Source organism: Hyla sarda, chromosome 5, assembly GCF_029499605.1.
Source record: "Hyla sarda isolate aHylSar1 chromosome 5, aHylSar1.hap1, whole genome shotgun sequence".
Classification (NCBI taxonomy): Eukaryota; Metazoa; Chordata; class Amphibia; order Anura; family Hylidae; genus Hyla; species Hyla sarda.
The window spans coordinates 141,271,199-141,298,034 of record NC_079193.1 but is presented as its reverse complement, the minus strand read 5'-3'; the positions used below and the strand labels follow the sequence as shown (position 1 = coordinate 141,298,034).

General features: G+C 41.4%; 1 protein-coding gene across 5 annotated transcripts in view; it reads left to right on the top strand.

Moving 5' to 3' along the window:
* Window positions 1-26,836, top strand: part of PDE1C (phosphodiesterase 1C) — a 983,820-nt gene that overhangs the window by 144,412 nt on the left and 812,572 nt on the right. For 3 of the 5 annotated variants that reach the window (XM_056520395.1, XM_056520400.1, XM_056520404.1), the window contains exon 1: window positions 4,133-4,232. The exons of the other annotated variants lie outside the window; for them this stretch is intronic. In XM_056520395.1, coding sequence (XP_056376370.1) covers window positions 4,148-4,232 — 85 coding nt within the window. In that variant the 5' untranslated portion in view covers window positions 4,133-4,147. Of the gene's footprint in view, window positions 1-4,132; window positions 4,233-26,836 lie in introns of those variants that run through there. 5 annotated transcript variants of the gene reach the window in all.

Sequence of the window (26,836 nt, the reverse complement as noted above, 5' to 3'; positions counted from 1 at the left end):
CAATGGCCTCTCAGAGGCTATTGCATGTTGAAGGCAGCATCAACATACAATGCTTTTGTATGTCGGGGCCATCGAATAAATGGCTATCCGGCAGCGCAGACTGCTTCAGCTGCCGCCGGATAGCCATTTAAGGTGCCCTGTGTGCTGCGGTGATGATCACTCACCTGTCGCCGGTGCTCCAGACCGTCCTCTTCAGGATCCCCTGCAGGGCCGTCGCTCTCCTTCGTCGTCATCACTTCGCCGCACGCGCCGTCCCGTCATCCAATAGGAGTGGCATGCGCAGCAACGTGATGTCGGCGATGAAGAGCAACGATCCCCGGCAGCAGTGAAGGCCCGCAGCGGCAAGGACACCCCGGGGACGCGGCAACAGCGATGGAGGGCAACATCCAGGGCAGCGGTGACGGTCCGCAGTGGCGGGGACATGTGAGTATAACTTCCTGTACTTATCATTGCACGGATCCCTCAACATACGATGGTTTCAACTATCGATGGTTCATTTGGAACAAGTTACCGTCGTATGTTGAGGGATCACTGTATTTCTCTAATTCTCCATTTCAGGTACTGTTTGCCAGTAATACACACACAGATACTTCCCCCCTTACTAGCTAGGTCAATCACAGCACAGAACTTTCTACTCTCTGCTGTGTCATAACATAGTGCTAGTGAAACTGTTCAGCACTGAACATATTGATACTGGGCTGGGAGATTATGTAAGTGCACTACTATAGATGGCATGTGAGGGCAAAACTGGTTATCGATGTACTGGCTTTTTTAAAGTGCTATGTAAAAAGAAATGAAATAAATAGCAGCAGCATCACAGCAAGGAAAGGGTTACACCAAGCACTGACCTGCTGCTACTCACCTGAGAGGCTACAGGGAGAGGGGAGGGATGATCTGATTGCCGCACTGTGGACATACAACAGAAGTTATATTGGTATTTAAATAAGGGACTGATGCCCACAGTTTTATGGATGGTGAGAGATGAGAGGGAGCCTTCATTTTTCCTTTCAGACACAGTGTGGATTATCTGGAGCAGGCAGACTAGCTCACAGATTGCAGGTACCAGCCAGGGCTTTCCCAGGCTCACCCCATCTCTATTGCACAGAACAAATGCTAAGCCCCATGGCCCCTTCTGTGTTCTGCTGTGTTCTAGCTGTTACTGTAGATTGATTTCCCCAAACAACAGGCACTGGACAGCAGATTAAAGTAAAGAAAAAAGACACTAAGGCTCCTTTCACACTGCCAGGCACAGTGTGATGGCCTTTAGAAGATAGCAGGAGAAAAATTTGTGCTTGCAACGTCTTTTTCTCCCGCTATCTTCCGGTGGAATAACTGCAGCAATAACAGATGTCAGAGAATCCCATTCAAGTGAATGGGATCCTCTGTGCCCATTATGACTCCAGTTAGGATCTGTTACAAAAATGGATGTTAATGGCGGTCAAAGGGGAAAAAAAAAGAGCCCTTAATATTAATTTGTAATGGAGCATTTCACACAATGTGAAAGTAGCCTAATGCTTGCATACATGCAAGGATAAGGGACAATCTCTTTTTTTTTTTTTTTTTATAGACCAAATTCTTTGGCAGAGACATTGTTAAAGGGTGACATTTCTGAGGAGGAAATCAAGTCATAATTAAAGGGCTGCACAATGGTAATCTGGCCTTGACAGGAATCGTGCAAAGCGCTGGTGAAACAAATTTCTCCATCCCTTTTAAGCCATTATAACAATTCACTCTATGCAATTTGACAAACAAAGCCAAGACAGAACCAGCACCTGTTATCTAAATCCCAAGATACCTTGGCCGCTATTGACCAAAACAAATACAGTGTTAAACAACCAGCCTTAGGCTGGGTTCACACTACGTTTTTGCCATACTGTTTTCAATCTGTGTTTCTAAAGAAAACCTTATGGCAAAAAAACGGATGGAACAGTATGGGAAAAAGTAAACCGTATGCGTTTTTAAACAGTATACTGTTTTTAAAAGTGCATACAGTTCCGTCAGTTTTTATAGAAAAAAAAAACCATACGTTTTTGAAAATTTTGTCCATTTTTAATGGGAGGGGTCTTGGGTGGGGACTTTAGGATTCAAATGCGCATGTGCAAAGTAAAAACATATACGTTTTTCCTGTATGGAACCGTATACATGTGTGTTTCCCATTGACGTCCATGTTAAAAAAAACGTATGCGGTTGCAGTACAGTTTTTAAACCGGAGACAAAATCGTGGTGAACCACGGTTTTGACTCCGGTTTAAAAACCGTACTGCAACCGCATAAGTTTTTTTTAACATGGACGTCAATGGGAAACGCACATGTATACGGTTCCATACGGGAAAAACGTATACGTTTTTACTTTGCACATGCGCATTTGAATCCTAAAGTCCCCACCCAAGACCCCTCCCATTAAAAATGGACAACATTTTCAAAAACTTATGGGTTTTTTTTCTATAAAAACTGACGGAACTGTATGCACTTTTAAAAACAGTATACTGTTTAAAAACGCATACGGTTTACTTTTTTCCATACTGTTCCATAAGTTTTTTTGCCATACGGTTTTCTTTAGAAAAACGGATTGAAAACAGTATGGCAAAAACGTAGTGTGAACCCAGCCTTAGAGTGATGTCTGATGCCACCCACAGATTGCAGTCCTCAGCTGCAGATAGCAGCCAGCAACCACTAGGCTCAAATTTGGAGTCTGCTCCATACTTTCCCCATAAAATATGACATATTTAAAAATCAAATGTTGGGCTGACAGCTGTAAAAGGAGACTTTGCAGTTTAAAGGAAAATTTCTATGATTTGAAGTTATCCCCCATAAGATAAGGAATAAATAGCGGATTGGTGGGAATCTGACCTCTGGGACCCTCATTGATCACTAGAATAGGGGTAGAAATCTCCCTAACAATGAAAGGAGTGAACTGCACATGAACAGCTAGGACTTCACTTATTGTCAAACATTGTCTCCTGAACATTGCGGAACGCTGCTCCATAGACAATGCAGTATAGCTGAATTTAAGTGCCTTTCTCCAGTTCCAGCCACATCTCTCAGCTCGCACTATGACATCTATGAAGCTGGATCCACACCAATCAACAAGCGATGGCATATCCTACTGATACACAGTCACATCTAACAGCGTCTAAATACAACACTTGAAATATAGTGTGCTCTAGGTTAATTTACTGTAAGGTGATGCAACTCCTGATGTGATTCAATAAAATATTTGCAATATTACTGTACTGTCAGTATACATAAAAGTATATATCGTACGGGCTGCTTCTGTCTATAAGAAGCATTAATGGGTCTAAAACAAAAATATTAGAAAAAGAAGAGTATTTGATTCAAATTAGCAAAACAAATAAATAAAAAAATATTGGTGACACCTTCCCTTTAAGTAGGCGACAAGATCTCTGCTCATACAAGTCTTCATTGGAACTAGAAATCTTGCCAGTTTGTATCTGCCCATAGACAGTTCTTTTCATAGGGATAACATTCTTTCTACTGTATCTAGCATCTCTAACATGAAGGTGTGCAATCCTTTCTCTATCCCCCCCCCCCACTGTACTCCACTGTCTTCTCCTTTTCTTTAGGTGGTTGCGTGAATGGGTTTAGGGGCTTCTCTCTTCAGCTGTTTTACAGTAAACATTTTATGTTATGCTTTGAGTTAACCATTATCTTTCCTCTAATTCATGTACCCATGACAACCAGAAGATAAATAATAGATGCTATTGATTTAAAAACTGTAATATCAAGTAAAGCTAGAACTTTACTGGCATCGACAGTGCCCGACAGTGCCCGACAGTGCCCGACAGTGCCCCTGAACCTACAACAAGTGGTGGCATTGGCACAATAGAAGCTGCTCTATATATCCACTCTGGACTCATTAGGTGTTATTACTATATTTCATGGAGTGTCCCTCGGCACTTGTTTAAGTCAGTGCTACATGTCGGTAGCATAACAGTGACAGTCCCAGTGGGAGGAGATAGTGTTGGGTGCTTTTCTCCCAGTCACTGCTGTCTCTGCATTAGGAGATGTGTGAAGTTGGGTGTAAGTGCTGCCACAGGCAGACATACAGGCAGGACTACTAAGAGCCAGCACTGAATCTCTGCTCTTATAAAGGAAGAGCCACTGCAAGGGACTACTAAGAGGGGACAATGACTGAGCCCAGCAGCAGGAAAGAAGGATTTAAAAAATGCAGGAGTGCCACTTTCAGCATTGACGGTTTTAGCTTTACCATAGGTAAGAACTTTCTTTTTTATTACTACACTCTGCCTTAGATCCTTTACAAGTGATGCTTAGTTCTTTGTATGCCCTCTTCACAGTACCAGTGTAAGAATAGATTCTGATCCTTCTGTTAACTCTTCTGTAGCATTGCTGCCAGAAGCAGGGCTAGAAGCTCATGTGATATACCACTAGGAAAAATATGATGTTTTCTCATATTAGTATTAAGGCATCTTTATCTACTGCCCTGTAAATAATATCCGATCCTTGATGCATTGTACAGATATGATGTGAAAGTTTGTAAAGTTTTTGTAAGCAGTGCTTTGGTTTATCAGGTGCTTGTGTACAATTCACCTGTTGCTGAACAGCTTGTATGTATACCTATGGAACGCCAGGTACTTGTCAGCTAGATGAATAGTGCCTCCAGTGTGTTATGTTTGCTTACATTCTATCCATGTACAATGTGTGTGTTTTTGTATGTGGGTAACAAGATCTCAACAATCTAGAATGTCTTCTGCATGTCACTTGTCAGTTTCAATAACAGTGCTCCATGTAAATTGGCCATATCATTAAAACCACCGACAGATTAAGAGAACAATGATTATGTACAATGGCAGCTGTCAATGGATGGGATACACAGTTGGGTCCAGAAGTATTTAAACAGTGACACAATTTTCATAAGTACCCCCTATCACCCCACTTGATTTTAAACAAAGCCTTCAATATGGAATTATAGTGAGATTTTCAATTTTAATTCAAGAGTTTTACAAAATATTCCATTCACTGTTTAGGAATTACAGCCATTCTATACACACTGTGTCCATCTTTAAGGGCACAAAAGATATTGACTGATACACATCTTCATGGTCCCCTGTGACCTGTTACTTCATATTTCATGAGAAATGAAGACATAAAAAGTCTGAAGTTTATTCAAAGAGTTAAATTTGCATTTGGTAACTTTTTGTAGGTATAACAACAATGAAGAAGATAAGACAGTGGCACTCTCTGGTTTAACAGGTGAGTGCCACTGTCTTATGTTCTTCTTTATAGTTGTTCTTTCTATCATGGTGAATTAGTAGAGCACCACCTGAACGGCTCGCTGGCGGCGGTTGAGTGCGGTGATCCCGCTGTTATATTGGACGAAAAGAGTTGCAGACACTCTCGTATAGTGCCAGACACTCTCTGTATAGTTGCAAACTTTTCATAGACACTCTCCATTAGTGTTGAGCGGCATAGGCCATATTCGAATTTGCGAATATTCGCGAATATATGGACGAATATTCGTCATATATTCGCGAATATTCGCATATTCGTTATATTCTCGTTTTATTTTCGCATATGCGAAAATACGCGCATGCGAAAATTAGCATATGTGGAAATTCGCATATACGAAAATTAGCATATGCTAATTTTCGTATATGCGAATTTTCGCACGACAGTCTCACACAGTAGTATTACAGCCTTCTTTACACCACACAAGCTGGAAGCAGAGAGGGGTGATCACTGTGATGTGTACTGTGAAGAAAAAAAAAAAAAAAAAAAAAACAATATTCGTAATTACGAATATATAGCGCTTTATTCGCGAAATTCGCGAATTCGCGAATATGCGATATTCGCGAATAATATTCGAATTGCGAATATTCGCGAGCAACACTACTCTCCATATAGAGTCCAAACAGGGGTCAATGAAAGAGAAGGAGGCTAGTAGAAATGAGCGAAGTTATAATGATTCGGTTCATTGGGAACTTCTGGGCTCGGCGTTTGCTGACTTTAGCCTGCATAAATTAGTTCAGCTTTCAGGTGCTCCGGTGGGCTGGAGACTCTCTCCTAGGACTGTATCCACCTTTTCCAGCCCACCGGAGCACCTGAAAGCTGAACTAATTTATGCAGGCTAAAGTCAGCAAATGCCGAGCCCAGAAGTTCCTGATGAATCAAATCACTGTAAGTTCGCTCATCTCTAGAGGCTAGCATTAGGCAAAAAAATTTAAGGGGAAATCAAAAGTGGAGTAGATGCCCATGACAGGGAAATAATTCTACCACTGTGCAAATAACTAGTCAGACCACAAATGGAATATTGTGTACAGTACTGGGCACCAGTGTACAAGAAAGATATAGGGGAGCTGGAGAGGGTTCAAAGACGGGCAACAAGGGTTATTTAGTTTAGAAAAAAGAAGGCTTAGGGGAGACCTAATAACTATGTATAAATATATCAGGAGGCAGTACAGAGATCTCTCCCATGATCTATTTATACCCAGGACTATATCTATAACACGGGGGCATCTTCTATGTTTGGAGGAAAGAAGGTTTCTACACCATCACAGATGGGGGTTCTTAACGGTGAGAGCAGTGAGACTATGGAACTCTCACCCGGAGGAGGTGGTCAAAGAGTTCAAAAGGGGCCTGGATGCATTTCTGAAGATCAATAACATTACAGGTTATGGGTAGTAGATTTATCGTGTAGCAATTGGTATTAGCTTCGTAAGGTTTTTTTTTTTTTTTTTTTGCCTTACTTTGGATCAACACTATAGGGACACAATGGAGATATAGGTTGAACTTGTTGGATACTTGTGTGACCACATTGGTTGCTACATTTCACCACATTTTGCCACACCCTAAGGGCCCAAACACACTAAGGAAATTCCTCTGATTTCTGTGGTAAAATTCAGCAAAAGATAAGCACCAGTTCCAGGCTGTGCGGATGTGCTTAGGATATTCAGTAAGAAAAACTGCTTACTAAATTTCCTCCTTAGTGTGCAGGGGCCGTACCATTGGCAACAATATTCATAAACGCACTGGTGAGTTCAGCAACACTAAAAGGCCTGGAAGGACAAGGAAGACAACCAATAAAGATAGGTGTAAAGCTCTCTCGCAACCTCTTCGCAACATCTAACAAGTCAATGGCTGTCTTGGATCTGACCTTAACTTGATGGAGCATGTTTTTCACTTACTGAAGACAAAACTGAAAGCATAAAGACCCTCTAACAAGAAGTAACTGAAGACAGCTGTGGTAAAGGCCTGGCCAAGCTTCTCAATGAGGGAATTCTGCATTTTTATTTTTGTTTAACCCCTTGAATTAAAGCTGAGAGTCTGCATTTTAACTGAATATTAATGGAGTTCAAATCCATTGTGGTAGCTTACAGAGGCAGAGCAGGTAACCAGTTATGCAAAGGTTAGTATGTACTGAAAGTGGTGGAAGGAAGGACATCTCCTGAACCTGCAACAAAGTCATAAGCTCCCAAAGTTTACTGATACATACTGAGCAAATACTGAGCAAAGCCTAGTCAACTGGTTATCATACAACTGTATCAGGACGCAGTGCGTTGCAGCGTTCTATGGATCTGGCTGCTTAGTTACAGACCAGTGCCTATGCTGACTCCTATCCACAAACAACAGTGCCTACAAAGGGTATGTTAGCCTCAAAAACTATGCAACAATGGAAGAAGGTGGTATGGTCTGATGAATCATCCTTTTTTTTTTTTTGCACCATGTGGATGGCCACGTACATGTGTTTTGATTATTTGGGGGAAGAGATGGCAGCAGTATGTACCATGGGAAGAAAAAGCAGAGCTAATGGATGCAATGTGGTGTTGTGGGTAATGTTCTGCTAAGAAATCCTCACATATATGTGGTTGATACTGACACCTTCTACCAAAGCAATGTTGTACACCAAGTGTCCCCTTTAATGGCAATATAGCTATCAAAAATAAGAAATATGGCGCTCCATGGTGTAATAAAAGAGAGACCCGTGGGGTATAAGTGCAAATAGCAAAGAGGCTAACCTGGTGAAGTTGTGTAACCACATACACAACAATGGTGAGCGCATGTAATGTCTGCAGCCATCCGGGCTGAACAATGGAGGATGAGAAGACAGGCTTCGGTGGAATGCCGGCTTTCAAATGGCGCAAGACATAGTCGAACCAACAGGTGGGTAAAGTGCTAGAGTCGTTTATTCTCCCAACTCCTCTTACCCCTGCTAATGGATGCAATGTGGTGTTGTGGGTAATGTTCTGCTAAGAAATCCTCACATATATGTGGTTGATACTGACACCTTCTACCAAAGCATTGTTGTACACCAAGTGTCCCCTTTAATGGCAATGGCATTCCCTTATGGCAGAGGCCTCATTGAGAAGGAAAATGCATCCTGCTACCCTGCAGAAAAATGTTTAATAATGCTGTAAGAAAACATGAAGACTTATTTCTGGCCACTCTATCATAAATCTTAGGTTGGTGAAATGCTGCAGTGATGGTTGGCCTTCTAGAAATTTCTTCCATCTGTAAACATAATCTTTAAAACTCACCTCACTTACCAAAGCTGCTCTCTCTCAACTACTTATTTTGTGGTCTGCCAGCTTTAGGAAGAGTCCTGGTTCCTTCTAACGTCCAGTTAAAGGGGTTCTCCGGTGCTTAGACATCTTATCCCCTATCCAAAGGATAGGGGATAAGATGCCTGATCGCGGGAGTCCCCCGGGATCTTGCACGCGGCACCCCGTTTGTAATCAGTCCCCGGAGCGTGTTCGCTCCGGGTCTGATTACCGATGACCACAGGGCCGGCGGTGTGTGACGTCATGCCTCCGCCCCTGTGTGACATCATGCTCCGCCCCTCAATGCAAGCCTATGGGAGGGGGCGTGATAGCTTGCATTGAGGGGTGGAGTGTGACATCACACGGGGGCGGAGGCGTGACGCCACACTCTGCCGGCCCAGTGGTCGTCGGTAATCAGACCCTGAGTGAACAACCTTCCGGGGACTGATTACAAACGGGGTGCTGCGTGCAAGATCCCGGGGGTCCCCAGCGTCGGGACTCCCGCAATCAGGCATCTTATGCCCTATCCTTTGGATAGGGGATAAGATGTCTAAGCACCGGAGAACCCCTTTAAGAATTATAGGGGCCACTGTGCCCTTAGGAACCTTCAGTGCAGCAGAAATTTCTTTAGACCCTTCTTCAGATATGAACCTCCACACAATCCTGTCTTTGAGCTCTACAGGCAGCTCTTTCCCTCTCATGGCTTTGTTTTTGCACTGTTATGCATTGTCAGCCATAGACAGGCTTATGTCCTTCCAAATCATGTTCAGTCAACTTATTAGATTGTAGAATCAAAGATGATCAAGAGAAATGGGAGGCCCCTAGAGCTAAATTTTAAGTGTCATAGCAAAGGGACTTTATACTCATGTCCATGCAAAATGTAAGTTTTTCCTCTTTTAAAAAATTCTCAAATACGTTTTAAATTCAGTTTTTACTTTATCAGTATGAGGTATTAAGCCAGATTGGCTAAAAGTTGAATTCCTTTTTATGTTAGCATAAGGCCTCAACATAACAAAATGTGAAAAAATGCACTGTACATACTATGTATTAATATATAATCTCAGGCAACAACCATATGTTTTGCACGTCACTTGTTGGTTTGGACTGTTGCTTCAAAGTGTATTCTGGGCCATTAAAATATCTTTCTCGTCATTAGGTAAATCGCTGCTGTACTTTAATTTGACAGGCAGTCGCTCTTAGATTAAGCACTCTTTGGGATAAGCTAAAGTTAGTGATGAGTGGCATAGGCCATATTCAAATTCGCAGTATTTTGCGAATATATGGACAAAAATTCGCCATATATTCGCGAAATTCGCATATTCGTGTTTTTTTGCGCATATGCGAAAATATATGCGCATATGCGAAAATATATGTGCATATTTGCAAATATTGAGCCCTCCGTTCTTTAATGGTATAGGGAACTAATGGACTAGTCCAGTGGTCTCCAACCTGCGGACCTCCAGATGTTGCAAAACTACAACTCCCAGCATGCCCGGACAGCCGTTGGCTGTCCGTGCATGCTGGAGTTGTAGTTTTGCAACACCTGGAGGTCCACAGGTTGGAGACCACTGCACTAGCCCATTAGTTCCCTATGCAGTGGTCACTGTGATGTGTAAAACATGAAAAGCAGAAGACTTGAAAAAGCTGCAGTCACCCACTGAGAAGTATCTGCCAAACGGTGCTTTATTCCAAGTGTCCATACAGCAGACGGCAAGTCAATAGCTGGAGGTGCGGGGAGCGAGAGCCAAAGCTCTCAGGTGCGGGGGACATACCACTAGATATCAGTGTGATGTGTACTGTGAATAAAGAAAAAGAAAAAAAGCGAATATTCGTAATTGCAAATATATAGCGCTATATTTGCAATATTCGCAAATTTGCGAATATGCGATATTCGTGATTAAAATTTTAATTTCAAATATTTGTGAGCAACACTAGCTAAAGTTTGATTCCCCAGCTGAGGCCTTCCACCTGCTTTTCGGAGCTATTCAGGCTGGAATAATTTGGGTGTTGGCATCCACTGTCAAATCTCTATTTAAATTGCCTGGAGGCGAAGAAGGAAAATTTGACCCTTACAAAAGCGCTGCTAGTTCCAAAGTAACGTGGATGCCAACCAGAGGTATTGGTAAAAACACCGGAGTGGTTTATTAGAGCATAAGAGGACAATGAAGTACACAGATGACGCGTTTCGGGGGAGCCACCCCCTTCCTCAGATCAGTGAGCCTGCTTGTTCTGATTTCTAATGTCTCGTTGTGCTTTAGTAAAGGTGGCACCCTGACTACGCCGAGGCACAGCTGCCTGCTGCTTCCCATGCTGTATGCTTGCTTTTAGAATGGATAGACATTATTGTTGTAAGCAGAAGGCTATAGGAGACTACATGTACAGTACATGGGTAAGGTAGAGACTGTAGAAACTTGCATCGTTCAGTGCTCAGCGTCTTTACGACTATACCAGTGTTCTTTTATGCTCTTACTTAATGAGGCTTCACACTCTGTGTTTTGCAGCCACTCATAAGAATAGATAGTGATCTTTACAAGAAAGTGGAATTTTGTTATGACAACTTAGCATTAAATGCTTCTGATATTCTCTATAAGCATTCCTCCAAAGCTCACAGGATGACTTTTGTATAAGCCTCTTTGAGCTTGATGTGCTCCATGTTCTTCATGTTACTGCTGTCTTTATGTGACAGGTGAAAGATAAAAAAGACCTACAAATTAAATGTTATCTCTAAATGAGCCGCTGTAGCGGTGCCAGAGGGCATAGGAGACATCATCCTTAATGCTAAGTAACAATAATGACAGCTGGAGCCCTTTTGTGTGCTCAATACATGTGCTCGAAAAAAGACTGGCGCGGTATAACAATGTGTGATATTGCTTTTAATCACTAAGTCATAGCTGTGATTTTCCTGGCAAATATTTATCAAATGTTTACAAGTTCAGTCTAGGCTTTTATTTCCATATCAAACTCTACTCAGGAAAAGTGAGCCACTTGTTGCCACAATGCACTCCCTGCCAGGAATCCTGTAATATTGCAGGATGCAGGAAGTGAACTGGTGTAATCTATAATAACCAGTTAATGAAAACATCTCCCACATTACGTCAGAAGATACCGTCTGTTGTTACTTCTCTAATCTTTGGCTTGTCGAGGTTTGGAGGATATATGTATGTACTGTGTATCTTTTCAGTGTTTCATTTATTGTTAAAATAATAATGGAAATAATAACATTGTTACCATGATCTTGTGTTTGTACTTTGCAAGAAGTAGTTAAGCATCTTGGAAATATGGACATGATCTATATTATGATTTTATATATATATATATATATATATATATATATATATATATATATATATATATGTCTAAATATGTGTGGGTCTATTTAAAGCACCGGTTTGGATGTAAAGATGCCACTGAAAGACTTGTACAACAGGATTATGGGCTAAACATGTTTTACTTTTGCCGTAAGAGATTATATTGTAGCAGAAATAAAGTTTCACAAATACACATTCTAAAATAGACTTGTGATGAAACCGGAAATTTTTTATGGGAATTGAAGAACAGACTAACCCCTTATACTAATATGTCAAAATGGAGGAAAAGATAAAATCCATTTATTAGGTAGCCATTACAAATAAACGCTTTTCAAGGCCTTCACTGGCCTCTTTCTCAATGTTAAAATATGGCATATGCCATATTTTAACATTGAGAAAGAGGTTAGTGAAGGCCTTGAAAAGCGTTTGCCATATTTTAACATTGAGAAAGAGGCTAGTGAAGGCCTCGAAACCCGGTTGCTTGTACGGGCTACCTAATAAATGGACTTTTCTTCCACATGTCACTAACTGTGATTTTATGAGACAGTTTGCGCCGAGAACCTGCAGATTTTATCTTTTTCTTCCATTTTGATGTTTCTACATTCGGCTGAGGACCCCTGACTGCCGAAACTCGGGTGGCTGCACCGACATTCCAACGCTGTTACTTGTGGTTGTGTAAATACTCAACTATCAATAAAGTGAGATTATAGTTTGTAACTATTCAAGTATAACTATAAAAACATTTTCCAATGGAAGCAATCAAGATGATAAGCAAATGCCCTTTTAGGATGGCCATAATACAGCCACAGTTTAGGGTTTGCATAATAGTATCTATACCCAGACCCCACTGGAATCAGTAGGAGCAGAAGTTCAGTAAAAATGGAAGAGTTTAGCTGCTATAGTTTGGGGGTCATAATCAGGTTAAATATTGAAATCATATTCACAAAGATCTGTATACTCATTATATAAGGGAATGTCATGGATATATATAGTAAAGTAAGGGGTTGTTTTCCCCATTCTTTAAATGGGCACTCTCATTAAAACTAATTTTTGCTATTGCACTCCTTATGGTAAATAAAAAAGATTTCTAATATACTTTGTTTAAAAAAAATGAAGTTTTCTATGTTTTATTTGTGCTTAAAAAAGCTCAAGAGCACATTTTCCCCCATCTTATACACAGACTTAGGACCGAAGCCCAAACACAGCAAGTGCAGCCTGGAGTGCTGAGGGGGGTCCAACCAACAGCATATGGAAGTTAAGTGTGAGAGGAGCTATGATTGGATGAGGATGGACACATCCCCCTCAGCACTCCAGGCTGCACTTCCTGTGTTTGGGCTTCGGTCCAAAGTCTGTGGATGAGATGGGGGAAAATGTGCTCTTGAGCTTTTTTAAGCACAAGTAAAACATAGAAAACTTCATTTTTTTACGCAAAGTATATTAGAAATATTTTTTATTTACCATAAGAAGGGCAATAGCAAAAAAATTTTTAATGAGAGCTACCCTTTAAGGGTACCGCAAAGTGGAAAATCATACCCTTTTTACATGAGAAGCTCTGAAGTTATTGTAGCTGTTTTCTCTCAGGTAACTACTTTTTGATAAGTCAATGTAAGTCATACATTCAGCTGTATGTAACCATTAGTAGGTTATGCTAATGCAGCGTCCTGATTACTTTAGGAGAACACCTTGTAAGCAGGTATTGCCATAGGGAATAGTTTAGCATTTGTTATGTGCATGTATATCTTTTTCCACCTTGGAGAGTGAAACTGGCTATTGGGAAGTGTAGAAGAAACAAGCCATACATCTCCATAGTAACATATTGTGTAACACATTTGAAAAAACAATGCAGCGTGGACACAGAAAACTCAGCATCCTAAGATTTCAAGGCTTTTCGCAGATGAGTTGAAAGCATTACAGCTCTTATTTTTTGCCGGTTATAATTCCAACTTGGAGAAATGAATAGCAGAAGAGGACTTGAGTTTGAACCTGAGACCTTCATGTCAACAATGCTTTGCAGAAAAAGATTCAATTCAGTGCAAATGTGTTACATATAGCATTATATCTGGTAGAAGGGTTAGGCAGTAATAAAATAAAATTACAAAATGTTTTAGTACATTTGGATCATTTAGTTTTAGTTAGGGCTTAAAGGAGTACTCCATCCCTAGACATCTTATCCTGTATCCAAGGGATAGGGGATAAGATGTCTGGTCGCAGGGGTCCGGCTGCTGGGACCCCCACGATCTCAAACTCTTTACATTTACTAATTTTATATAAAAACAGAGTGTGCTAAACCCTTAGTTTGTTCCCTACTAACCTAGTGCACATCTGCTGTACATGTATAGTGGATGTCGCCAAGAAGTTAAAGGCGCTAGGGGATATTTAGTACTGTGACAATTATAACTTAAAGGGGTATTCCAGGATTTTTTTTTATTTGACTATGCTACAGGGGCATTAACGTTAGTGTCGTTCATAATATAGTGTCTGAACATGTGTGTGACGGTTTTCTCACAATTCTTCTGTGATTTTTACCCCAATTTTTATTTTTACCAGCATACAAAATGACTGTTGTCTCAGATTTTTCCCAGGTTGCAGTGCGGCCGAGACCTGACTCACTAGTCAGCTGATGACAGGGAGCCTGTCTGCTTCAGTTGGTGGAGTGATCGCTTGGTGGGAGATCAATCTGCAACTAATACAACAGCTGTAGGCACCCTGATAAAAAAAACACAGGTCTTTTGAATGGATGCAGCTCATTTATGTTTCAATGGGTGGGCTTGCTGACGTGTGGAAGGGAGGAAAATGGAATTGTGGGATTTGTAGTCAAAAAAAGAAAATTCAAACAGGAAATACCAGTCCACAAAAAGCTAGCCACAGTGTTATGGTAATCTCACAACATAGCCATTTCGCCCCAAGACAAGCGCAAATCCTTCCAAAGCATGTCTATTACTGTCTGCCAGGTACATACTAAAATCACCTTATGGTGGAGAACCCCTTTAAATTCAACTTTGAAGTATTTTTTGGTATTTATAGTCTTTATATTCCACAAGTGAGTATTTTGTATTTGGCCAAAGGAAATATTAGTTTAGTTTCAAGTTTTCCAACCTCAGTCCTCAAGTACCTCTACCAAGTCATGAATGGAGGATTTGTATTTTTTAACCTGTACTGTACTAAGGAAATCCTAAAAAAACATTCTCTTGGAGAGACATGAAGGTTTAAGAAGTAAACGATGGAAAAACTATGGAAAAAGTATTGACCCTTTCACCAGAATAGCACAGCATGCTGAAATATTTTATCTAGTAAAAAAAAACCTTGTGACCCCATTATAAGGCAATGAGATCTGTTAGGGTCTAGCATCAGAGATCCTTCTTATTGATTATGGATATATTCAAGGAAAGACTTTAATGGATGTAGCCAGCTCAGCATGGCACTGACGAGACCAGATGGACACGTTATGGAGGATAAAACGTAATTTAATGACCAAGATGCAACGCCTTTCGCTGCGCATGCTCTCTGCTGAATCACGAGCGCAGTGCTCTCTGCTGACATCTCTGTCAATTTTAAGAACTGTCCAAAGTAGGAGAAAGTCCCCATAGCAAACATATGCTGCTCTGGACAGTTCCTAAAATGGACAGAGAGATGTCAGCAGAGAGCACTGTGCTCGTGATGTCAGCAGAGAGCACTGTGTTCCAAAAAGAAAATAATGTCCTCTGTAGTATTCAGCAGCTAATAAGTACTGGAAGGAATAATATTTTTTTTTTAATAGAAGTAATTTACAAATCTGTTTAACTTTCTAGCACCAGTTAATTTAAAAAAATAAATAAAAAAATTAAAAATGTTTCCACCGGAGTGCCCCTTTAAGTTAATCTGTTATGGTAGAATTCAGATGTTAGACCACTATCACCATAGTTATTGGACAAGACATTTCTGGTTAGAATGTAATAAACCAGAAATGTGGTTGAAGTTGCAACGTAGACTACACTTCTTAGCAGCATGTGAAAACACATTTTTGCGACCTAATGTTAAAAATGTAATTAAAGCACAGGTTTGACTATATATATATATATATATATATATATATATATATATATATATGTATTATTTATTGGCAGGAGTATTCACACCCCTGGTTATTACTGACTGGCTTAAACTGCTTACTTTTAACATATTGATGAACCCTGGTGGGGCATGGGTCATGTCCTCTTTCCATAATTTTAAACTAGTTTATATGATTAATATGTTCTTCTTTGTTTACCCTATATACTCATTTACACAAATTAAATGTTTCATCATTATAATTACTATTTTACAAAAGCTGTTCATACAAAGTTCTATGTAATCCTGTTATTTTTACTTTGATTTAAAAAAAAAATGTAAAAAGATTTCCACCGGAGTACCCCTTAAAGCATTGTCTTACTAAATCATTACTGGAATGTAACTAGGTGTTGTCTCTTTGTCCTACACTGATATAACCATCCTTTTAGCACTGAACTTCATTGTAGTCACTTGGGTGAATGCTCTGATATTTCTGACATTATTTTCATAGTAACAATACAGTACACTGGGATAATATGTTCAACTATAGGGTATGGATGGTTTATAGAAGAGGAATAACCCTAATCTTTCTAATACATTATAAGTAAATTGGGATATGTTTTATTGAACAGCGCATGCATTGACTTCTTAAAGCAGAAGAAATTTAAAACCCATGACAAGTGGGTAAATGTTATGTACAGATGAGGAGATGGAGATGGTCGATTACCTTTGGTTTGTGTAGCACGAAAGATAATAAGCACCATCTATCCATATTGGAAACAAGTATAGATGTTTTTCAAGCTCCCTGCTGTCTTTTCCAATGACTGGTAAAATTAGCACAACGTACCCTGCTGGCAAAACTTTATTAGCTGATTCTTGTCCCAAGAAAGGATCAATATTTATGAGTAATTTCTAAGAGTCTGTGGAAAACTCCTTTGTTTTTAGATACAAAACCATGAAACATGTTGGAGTGCTTTAGATAAAAGGTTTTTATCTATTTACTGTTATATAGTGCGCTCCGGCCAGACACTCCGGCCGTGAGCGCATCTCCCCATTCCTCCCAGCAGCCGACGGGGCTGGGATTCGCATCGCGGGATGAGTCCCAGCCCGTCACTCACCTCCATACTCTGCCAGCTCCGGACCCCGAGCCCCCACCTCCCAGGGCGTGCGTGCCGGAGCTCTGAAATTGAAAGGGCCAGTACGCCCATAATTAGCCTCCACACCTGTACCCCTGTTATAAATTTAAGCACATCCCTCATACCTCTGCCGGATCTTTCTTTGCCTCAGTGCCTTAGAGAAAGCATTATTCTTCCTTGCCGTGTGCCAGACCTTGCATTCCGTGACCCGACTGTGTTCCTAGCCGCCTGCCTATTGACCTTCTGCTACTTTCCTGACTATGCTCCTGTGCCCCCTGCCCTGACCTCCTGCCATCCAGACTACATCCTGTCTCATCCCTTCTGTGCCTCGCTTCACCTAAGCCACCTGTGTGGTTGAGTCGTGCCAGGGGTAGCGACTTGGGTGCTGCCTGCCGCAGCAAGTCCATCCCGCTTTGTGGGGGGCTCTGGTGAATACCAGTGGCACCTTAGACCCCGCTCCCTGGCACAGCCCGCGTCATCTACCAGACAGAACCAGCGGATCTACTACCTCTCCAGCTGCAGACTACCGTGGTCCAGCAGATCTACTACCTCTCAAGTTTCCTTCAAGGTCCTGCGGTGAGTCTAACACTTACTTTACCTTACATTTTACATTAGTTATTATTGCCATTTTTTATTATATATATAGCCCTGCAATATATTTACATACAGAAAATTATTCAGATTATAACATTTAAATTATAAGGATATTACCATTACAATTCTTTCCCTATGTTGTTTATAGAAAATATTTCATGCTTTACAAACACTCCAGTATGAATGGACTAAAGTCTCTTTTACTTCACATTTATGGTCTGTGTCCAAAACATACACTTGGATTAAAAAGTAAAGTATTATGTGTCTACCCTTTCATTTAACCAAAAATAATAACATGATATAAACAAAAGTTAACCTTAACCCTTAACGACTCAATGTTTTTCCGTTTTTGCACTTTGGTTTTTTCCTCCTTACAAAATCATAATTCTTTCAATTCTGCACTTAAGAATACATATGATGGCTTAGTTTTTGCGCCACCAATTCTACTTTGTAATAACATCCAAAAATCTACTGCAAAACAGAAAAAAAAATGATTGTGCTACAAAATTGAAGAAAAAACACCATTTTGTAATTTTTGGGGGCTTTCGTTTCTACGCAGTAATTTTTTTGGTAAAATTGACACCTTCTCTTTATTCTGTAGATCCATTCAATTAAAATGACACCCTATTTATTTAGGTTTGATTTTGTCGTACTTCTGGAAAAAATCATAACTACATGCATAGGGGGCTATAACACTGCTCACGCTGATCTCTTACACCAATCTTTGTTATCTCATAGGATAACATTGATCGCTGATTCTGCCGCTTGACTGCTCATCCCTGGATCTCAGGAGCAGTCATTCGGAGATTGTCAACGCAGGAGGCAGGTGAGGACCCTCCTTTCCTTGTGTCTCCCAGCTGTTTGGGATGCCGTGACTTTTAACCCCTTAAGGACCCCTTAAGGGTTTTTTTCCCGTTTTTGCATTTTCATTTTTTTCTCATCACCTTCTAAAAATCATAAAGCTTTCAATTTTGCACATAAAATTCCATATGATGGCTTATTATTTTCGCCACCAATTCTACTTTGCAGTGACATTAGTCATTTTACCAAAAAATCCACGGTAAAACGGAAAAAAAATTAATTGTGCCACAAAATTGAAGAAAAAATTTCATTTTGTAATTTTGGGGGCTTCTGTTTCTATGCAGTGCATTTTTCGGTAAAAATTACACCTTATCTTTATTCTGTAGGTCCATACGATTAAAATGATACCCTACTTATATAGGTTTGATTTTGTCGTACTTCTGAAAAAAATCATAACCACATGCAGGAAAATGTATACGTATATACGTATACGTATATACGTATGTATACCTTCTGATCCTATAACTTTTTTATTTTTCCGCGTACGGGCCGGTATGAGGGCTCATTTTTTGTGCCGTGTTCTGAAGTTTTTATCCGTACCATTTTTGCATTGATCGGACTTTTTGATCGAGTTTTATAAATTTTTTGATGATATAAAAAGTGACCAAAAATACGCTATTTTGGACTTTGGCATTTTTTTGCACGTACGTCATTGACCGTGCGGTTTAATTAATGATATATTTTTATAGTTCGGACATTTACGCACGTGGCGATACCACATATGTTTATTTTTATTTACACAGTTTTTTTTATGGGAAAAGGGGGGTGATTCAAACTTTTATTTGGGAAGGGCTTAAGTGACCTTTATTAACTTTTTTTAAACTTTTTTTTGCAGTGTTATAGCTCCTATAGGGGGCTATAACACTGCACACACTGATCTTTCACCCTGATCCCTGCAAACCCATAGCTTTGCATGTATCAACGTTCTAGGGGCTCGGTTGCTCAAGCCTGTAGCTCAGGCTTGGAGCAATGAAATGCCGATCGGACACGACGGAGACAGGTGAGGGGACCTCCGCTCGCGTCCTAGCTGATCAGGACATCGCAATTTTATCAGGATAGTCCCGATCAGCCCGACTGAGCTGCCGGGAAGCTTTTACTTTCATTTTGGACCCGACGATCAACTTTGATCGCCGCGTCTGAAGGGTTAATAGCGCGCGGCACATCGATCTGTACTGCGCGCTATTAGCCCAGGGTCTCGGGACCGAATCGGTGTGATGCGGGGTCACGGCGTGACCCCGTTTTAAACACTGGGACTGGGCACAGGGTGTACAGATACGCCATGCATCCTTAAGAGGTTAATTTAGACACGGCGATCAACTTGGAACACCGCTTCTAAAGGGTTTATAGTGCATGGCATTGTGATCAGTGCCACGCGCTATTAGCCCCGGTCCACCCACTATAGAACGGGAGCGGGAGGTATGCCCTGCTTTCTTAAGGGGTTAAAGGACATTGGACGTAAATGTATGTCCTGATGCTCTGGTTCTTTGCACACCAGGATGTACATTTAAGTTTTGTACATGAAGGTAGCGTGAAAGCTGCGCTGTATTTGTGTACAGCAGGTCCCAGCTGCTATCAACAGCCATGGACCCGCCGTAATGGAAGACATCAGCGATTACACTGATACCTGCCATTCACTTCTCCGATACTGTGATCAATATTGATGAAGGCATCTGCATCAATGCGGCTGCTCTGATGGCTTATCGGATTATGACCACAGGAAATAGGTGAACCAAGTTGGCGGACACCTGCCTCCGCCCGCTCTCACAGGGTCTTCTTCTCTGGTCTACCTTCTAGCAGACCAGAGAAGTTAAACACTTATTATATTGATCAGTGCTATGCCTATGCATAGCATTGAACAGTATTAGCAATGTAATAATTTCTATAAATAGTCCCCTATGAGGACATGAATAATGTCAAATAAGTGGTAGAAAAAAAGTAAAAAAAAGTCCCTCCCCCAATAAAAATTTAAATCACCCCTTTTTCCTATTTCACCCCAAAATACTGTATAATGTTTATGACCCTGTACGGTGAACAGTGGAAACGTAAGAAAATGTCCATAATTACTGCTTTTTGGTGACATCATATTCCCCAAAAAATTTATAAAAATGTATCAAAAAGTCACATGAATGTAAAAGGAGTACCAGAAAATCCTACAGATCATGGCAAAAGAATTGAGCCCTCATGCAGCCCTGTATACAGAAAAATGAGAAAGTTATAGGGGGTCAAAATAGGGCAATTGATGCTAGAATTGATCCCATTCATTTGAATGGGACAGTTCACAATCATCCAGTGTCTCAATATTGACGCCGGATGGTTGGACACGCTGGAGGGCACCAGACAGGGGAACATAGCTTACTGCATTCCCCTGTTTGCTGTGCAGAAACAATGGACGCCGGATGCCATACAACTGATGACAACTTGTCATCAATTGTGGCATCAGTTGCGTTATCATCAAGGCTGAGTTCACCTATACCGGATGTCGGACAACCCAACCTTAGACAGATTAGTTCTTTGGTGGTATGTAAGACACAAGTACACACTCTACCTTTCTATTTGCTGTCCATGCTGTATAACCATGCCCTGACTGCAATTCTTGCACACGCACCATGACTGTCAAGGTGCACACACATGGTGAGTTTGCTACTACTGGCAGCGACTCAGATCGTAGCGCTGGAATCCAAACCCTGGCTGTCTGTGATTCCTGCTGGGATGGGAAAGGAGAGGGATCAGAGAGGCATGCCAGCACACAGCATTCTAGGGCCTAGGCACTGCCTCTTTGACTCTTTGGACCAGAGAAATAAGGTGTTTTTCTTCAGTTATACAGCACAGGCAGCAAATATAAAGGTTGAGAGTGCACTAGTGCCCTACATTCTATGTTTATCTGTTTGATACACTTGCAGCTGCTGACAGATTCTTTTTAATCTCCATTGTTTGTGATATTTGTTTCAATTTAAAATAATGTGATAACTAATAGAAAATATGAATCAAAATTCGCTAGTCAACTTGATTTATTGTCAGTAATGGATGCAGGATGTTTTTAGAAATTGCACTGAAATGAGATGAGATTACCGTAAGAGAAAGACTGACATGAATGATCCCCATATTGTACACATATTAACTGAATATCTGCTGGGTTACCATTCAGAGTTGCAGCATTACCAGAGTAAGGAGGGGACATGAATTAATTTAGTTGGCTCATTAAAGAAACCGTATAGTTTTTCATGTTGTTATCGAAACATCAATTATTATATTAAGAAAAATAATTGACTGAGATATTAAAACTATTATTAACCTCATGGTCTGTGGGATGTTATTAGAGATTAGTTCATTGTCACAATGGTGTAACTATTGAAGTCACAGCTGTTGCAGTTGCTACTGAGCCCCATACTCCTGGGAAGCTTTTTGTTTGCTGAATCCTTTCATAAATCACACCTACATAAATAAGACCAAACTACTAGAAAATAGTGCAGATGCGTATCAATAATAATTAAAGCCCATAATAGGGATCAATGTTCATAATGGCCCATAAACGGATAATAATGAAAGTACAAAAATAGTTGACAAAATATTAAAGTGCTATAGAATCCAAATAAAGTGCAACCAATAATAGTATGTAGGTATTTAATGCCTTAAATATATATATATATATATATATATATATATATGAAAGGCAACACTGAGTGCATAATATATTATAACACAAATAATGCCAAAGTGCACTTAAAGGGGTTATCCAGGGAAAAACTTTTTTTATATATCAAATGGCTCCAGAAAGTTTTGTAAATTACTTCTATTAAAAAATCTTAATCCTTTCAGTACTTATGAGCTGCTGAAGTTGAGTTGTTCTTTTCTGTCTAAGTGCTCTCTAATGACACCTGATACCTAATAAATCTTACCTGATGGGCACCCACTAGGCCTGACATAAACTGGGACAAGCGATCCGCCAGTATCTTTGATAGTTTCTTGTGTATGTTCTGGTTTATTAGTGAGATCGGGCAGTACGAGCCAGGATCGGTTAAGTCATTCCCCGGTTTAGGGAGCATGTTAATGTACGCCAAGGAGGCTTCACTAGAAACTCGCTCTGAGTCAAGACAGGCACCAAAGACATCCCAGAGCACTGGGGACAATTGGGGTAACAGGGCTTTATAGAACTCTCCCAAGTAACCATCAGGTCCTAGGGCCTTACCATTATGAAGGCCCTGGAGAGTTGCCTGGATTCCCTCCTCAGTCACAGGGGCGTTCCGGATGTCTCCCTGATCCATCGAGAAGCTAGGTAAGTTGAGACCGCTCAAAATATCCTTCTCCTTCAAGAGATCAGAGGGAGAATCACTGTAAAGGGTCTCATAAAAATTTGCAAATATTTTATTCACTAAGTGTGAGTCATTTTGCAGGGTGCCCTTGTCATCCCTAAATTGTGTTTGCTGAGATGGCACACAACTGCCCCTGGCTAAGAGCGCTATGGCTTTGCTGCCATGGCGAAACAGATCCACTTCAAAATGGGAGCGATGGAATCATTCTCTCCTGTCAAACCATAGCTCAAAGTGGGAGCGAGCCAGTTTCCAGTTCTCTCTATGGGCATCAGTGGGGGAGCTGAGAAAGAGAGCATAAGCTGCATGCAGGAACCTGCTGGCCTCATGAAATTGTAGCTGAGAGGTGCGCTTGAGTGCAGATAAATAGGCTATTCATTTTCCCCTCTTGACGGCTTTCCCTGTTTCCCAGTATAACTGTGGGTCAGAGCGGTGAGCAACATTATCGCTACTAAACTCGAGCCACCATGCATGGAGTAGATTAACAAAGGACTCACCTTTCACCAGGAAAGAGGGAAACCTCCATAATATGTCTGATCCCTTCGGGTGAGATGTAGTCAGATTTCCCTTGCACACTGATCACACTCGGTCACCCATTCTGGGGTTTACCACCATGAATGGACATGGGAGAAGTGGGTAAATTCCCTATCATCTGGATGGGACATCCTCCATGTCAGTCAGATCAAGTTGGTCAAGGAAAGCGGGAAGGATACAGTCACGGGGCCTAAGTGGGGGAGATGGGAGAGTCGGTCCTTTTCTATGCACTAGCGGATCCAAAACTGTATTAAAGTCACTTGCCAAGAATTTTCATTGCTGGGTATCATTGTGCACCCTATCTGCTAGATCCCTGAAAAACGGCCTGTTTTCCCCACTGGGTGCACATATATTGTAAATACTAAGAACCTCCCCATTATTGTCTAACTCGAGATGTGAAACCCATCTGTATCATGAGTTTGGGATAAAATGGTGTAAGTAAAGGACATATGGAGTAAGGTCAGAACACGAGCCTTGCCCTCGACTGTGGGGGAACCATAAACGGGCCCGAGCCACTGCTGCAAATGCATCTCCTGTAAAAGTACTATATCAGGTTTGTAAAGTTTTAGAAAACGAAGTAAAAGCCGTCGCTTGTGAGGGGAACGGAGGCCCTTAACATTCCAGGTTATAAGTGTAACCATGGCAGCGTTCAACCCAATGGGTTCATAGAAAGAGTGCTGGCAATAAGGAGAAGCAGGGAGTTGAGCATCCTAAATGCAATAAAAAGAGAACATGCATGGACAATGGTAAGAACAGTATACAGAAGGGAGAAACCCATAAATACATTAACAATAACAGAATCATATACAAGACTGAACATTTCATAACCCAACAATCCAGGGCACGCCTCAAAGCTAGAGAGGGTAAAGCCCATAAAGGTAAAGGACTTCCTTTTTTCAGGTGATGCAGGGGAAAAAACAAAACAAAAAAAGATTGTCCACATCAAAATAGAGAACTCCTTCCCCCAGCGATTCCTTAGAGGTGGTCTCCACTTGGCCACTAGGTAGAGCAACATGTAGCACATCATGGCACAGCCTAGAGTTAAAAAATGGAAAAGTACAGGCATAGAAGAAAGAAAGAGAATAACAGGAGAGGCACAGCTTGGCATAGAAGGTGAAGTAAGTTGGGGGAGGTGGGGAAAGAAAAGGGGTTAAACCTGAGTGATGAATCTTCGTCTGTTCCAGGTGAGGAAAAGGCAAGGGGCAAACCTGAAGAAGTCCACCAGAATGCAGTGACAGTCACTTGCTCAATCAATCAGGGGAAGAATGATGACTATTGTCCCAGCGACGTCTGGGGAAGCGAGGCCTCTTGCGCCATTCTTTCGGTTCCGGTGACTGACATGGAGCAACAATCCTCACAGGGCGAGAGAGATATTCTGTCCAGTCATCTGGAGAGTCCTGGACAGTTCTGTGAGGAGGCTGGATCTGGATCCAGGGCTGCCGGGGATGGGAGCTCTCTCACTCCAGGTCCTGCATTCCCTATGGCACTTTTTCTGGTGAAAAGTGTATCACCATTTTTGTCAGCACTATTTATATTGGTTCAGTCTGAGTAACACTTTGATTCAGGGGTACCATAACAAGATTTTATATGGTGTCACTTTAGGGATGCACCCATCATCTGGGAAAATGCAGGGCAAAGGCTTTAAATAATGTATAGAAAATTTAAATTACATGCAGAAAATATGTATTTATCTTTCCCATTTATATACAGTACGATATGACTAAATAGTATAATTGAAATTGTATTGTATTTGTATTATATGATGCATTATTAACTAACATTTACTGTGACAGGGTTTGCTCCCTGCAAATATTCTTTTGTCAGCAGAGTAGGATGCCTGCTTTTAAAAACTTAATGTTACCCCTGTATTTATGCCAAAAGGTGTCAAACATATGAAACTTCACCTGTTGTGCAGGCTTCTATCCAGATCAAATTGTGAGACACTTAAAAAAGTTATTAGGTTTAAGTTTAGAGATTTGTCAGAGATCCCGTCACTTTTGATTAAATAAAAAAATATTTTACAACTGACAGTATTAGGACATAAATTCCTTTATCTCTTTTAAAATATTCCTGATAAATCTGAAAAAAATACTGTATGTGTACAATTGTAGCATATTTGTTTATTGCATATCATTTTTTACAACGTAAACCTTGAACAGTAGTGATGCTGACTGCCCAGGGTGACTGTTTAAAAAAACAAAGCTATACATACCTTCTGTGCTCCCCCACTTTGGTTACATTGCTCCCATTCTTCAGTGCTCTCCTCTTACGAGTGTTGGGATCCAATATGTCAATTGCTGCTCTTGCCTCAACCAGTCATTGGCTGAACAGAAATGTGACGTATTGGCCCCAGGCTGAGACTGCAACTACTTTGAATATGCCAATCTTTGGCTGAGGTGGGACGCTGATGTGGCCAATGATTAGCTGAGAAGCAATTGATGTATTGGGCCACAGCACCCGAAAGAGGAGAGCACTGGAGACTGGGACTGGTAACTGGAAAGCACACAAGGCATATATAATTTAGTTTTTCATGTCTAGTTGTCCTGGACAAGGTCAAAATCCCTATACAGCAATGTCCTCAATTTATACCCCAAAAACCTGCTGACAGATCTGCCTTAAAGGGGTACTCCAGCCCTAAAACATCTTATCCCCTATCCAAAGGATAGGGGATAAGATTGCTGATCGCGGGGGTTCCACCGCTGGGGACTCCCAAATTCTCTTATGCAGCACCCACCTGTCTCAGCTGCACAAGTGTGAAGCCTAGTTAGGCTGTATTTGTGAGAGGGGCGGTAACATCTCCACCCCCGTCGCACGTCAGGCGGCACATAGGGTTGTGGGCGGGGGCAGGGCTATATAACGCCCCTACCTCCTGTCAGTGGGCCGTTCCTGACGTTTGCGGACGTTGCCGTGCCTGGCAGGGAACACAGACTTCAAATCTCCCGCCAATATTTGGAGCTCCGCCAGTCCGACTACCGAAGCTTCGCTGTTCCGGTGGTGGTAATGTATAGGGAGATTGCTGGCATAGCAGGTGCGGCATGGGCGACAGGGGTTCCGGGAGGCAGAGGCTACGCGCAGCTTCTGTCAGACGGAACCCCACAGCATCAGTGCAGTTACACTGGGGGGAACTGCTGAAGGAGTACGGCCAGGCTGCGGTGATTCTGTCTGAGGCAGCGTGGTACAAGGCAGTTTAAGTTACCCCCACCACGCTCCGTGTTTGTGAGCACGAGCTTCCTTTCCTCAGCTGTCGGCAGTTGCCAACCTCGGTGCGCAGGGGAGACAGTGCTGTCTGCTGGTATATAATGCGGCCGGGCCGTACGTGGTAATGTCTGCTGTATAAGCCTCTCAAGCCAGGCTGCTAACTGTTGTATAATCAGATGGTATGGTGCACAATGTACATTTCAGGGCAGCTCCTCTCTAATTTGGGTGTCTCATTGTCAATATCGGGCAAATGTTACTTTTGGGGTCTCTTTATCATGAATTTGTTGCAACCGTTGAATTGTTTCTGTGAACTATATCCCCGCATTTGCCTTACAAACTCACCCCTGCTCTACAACT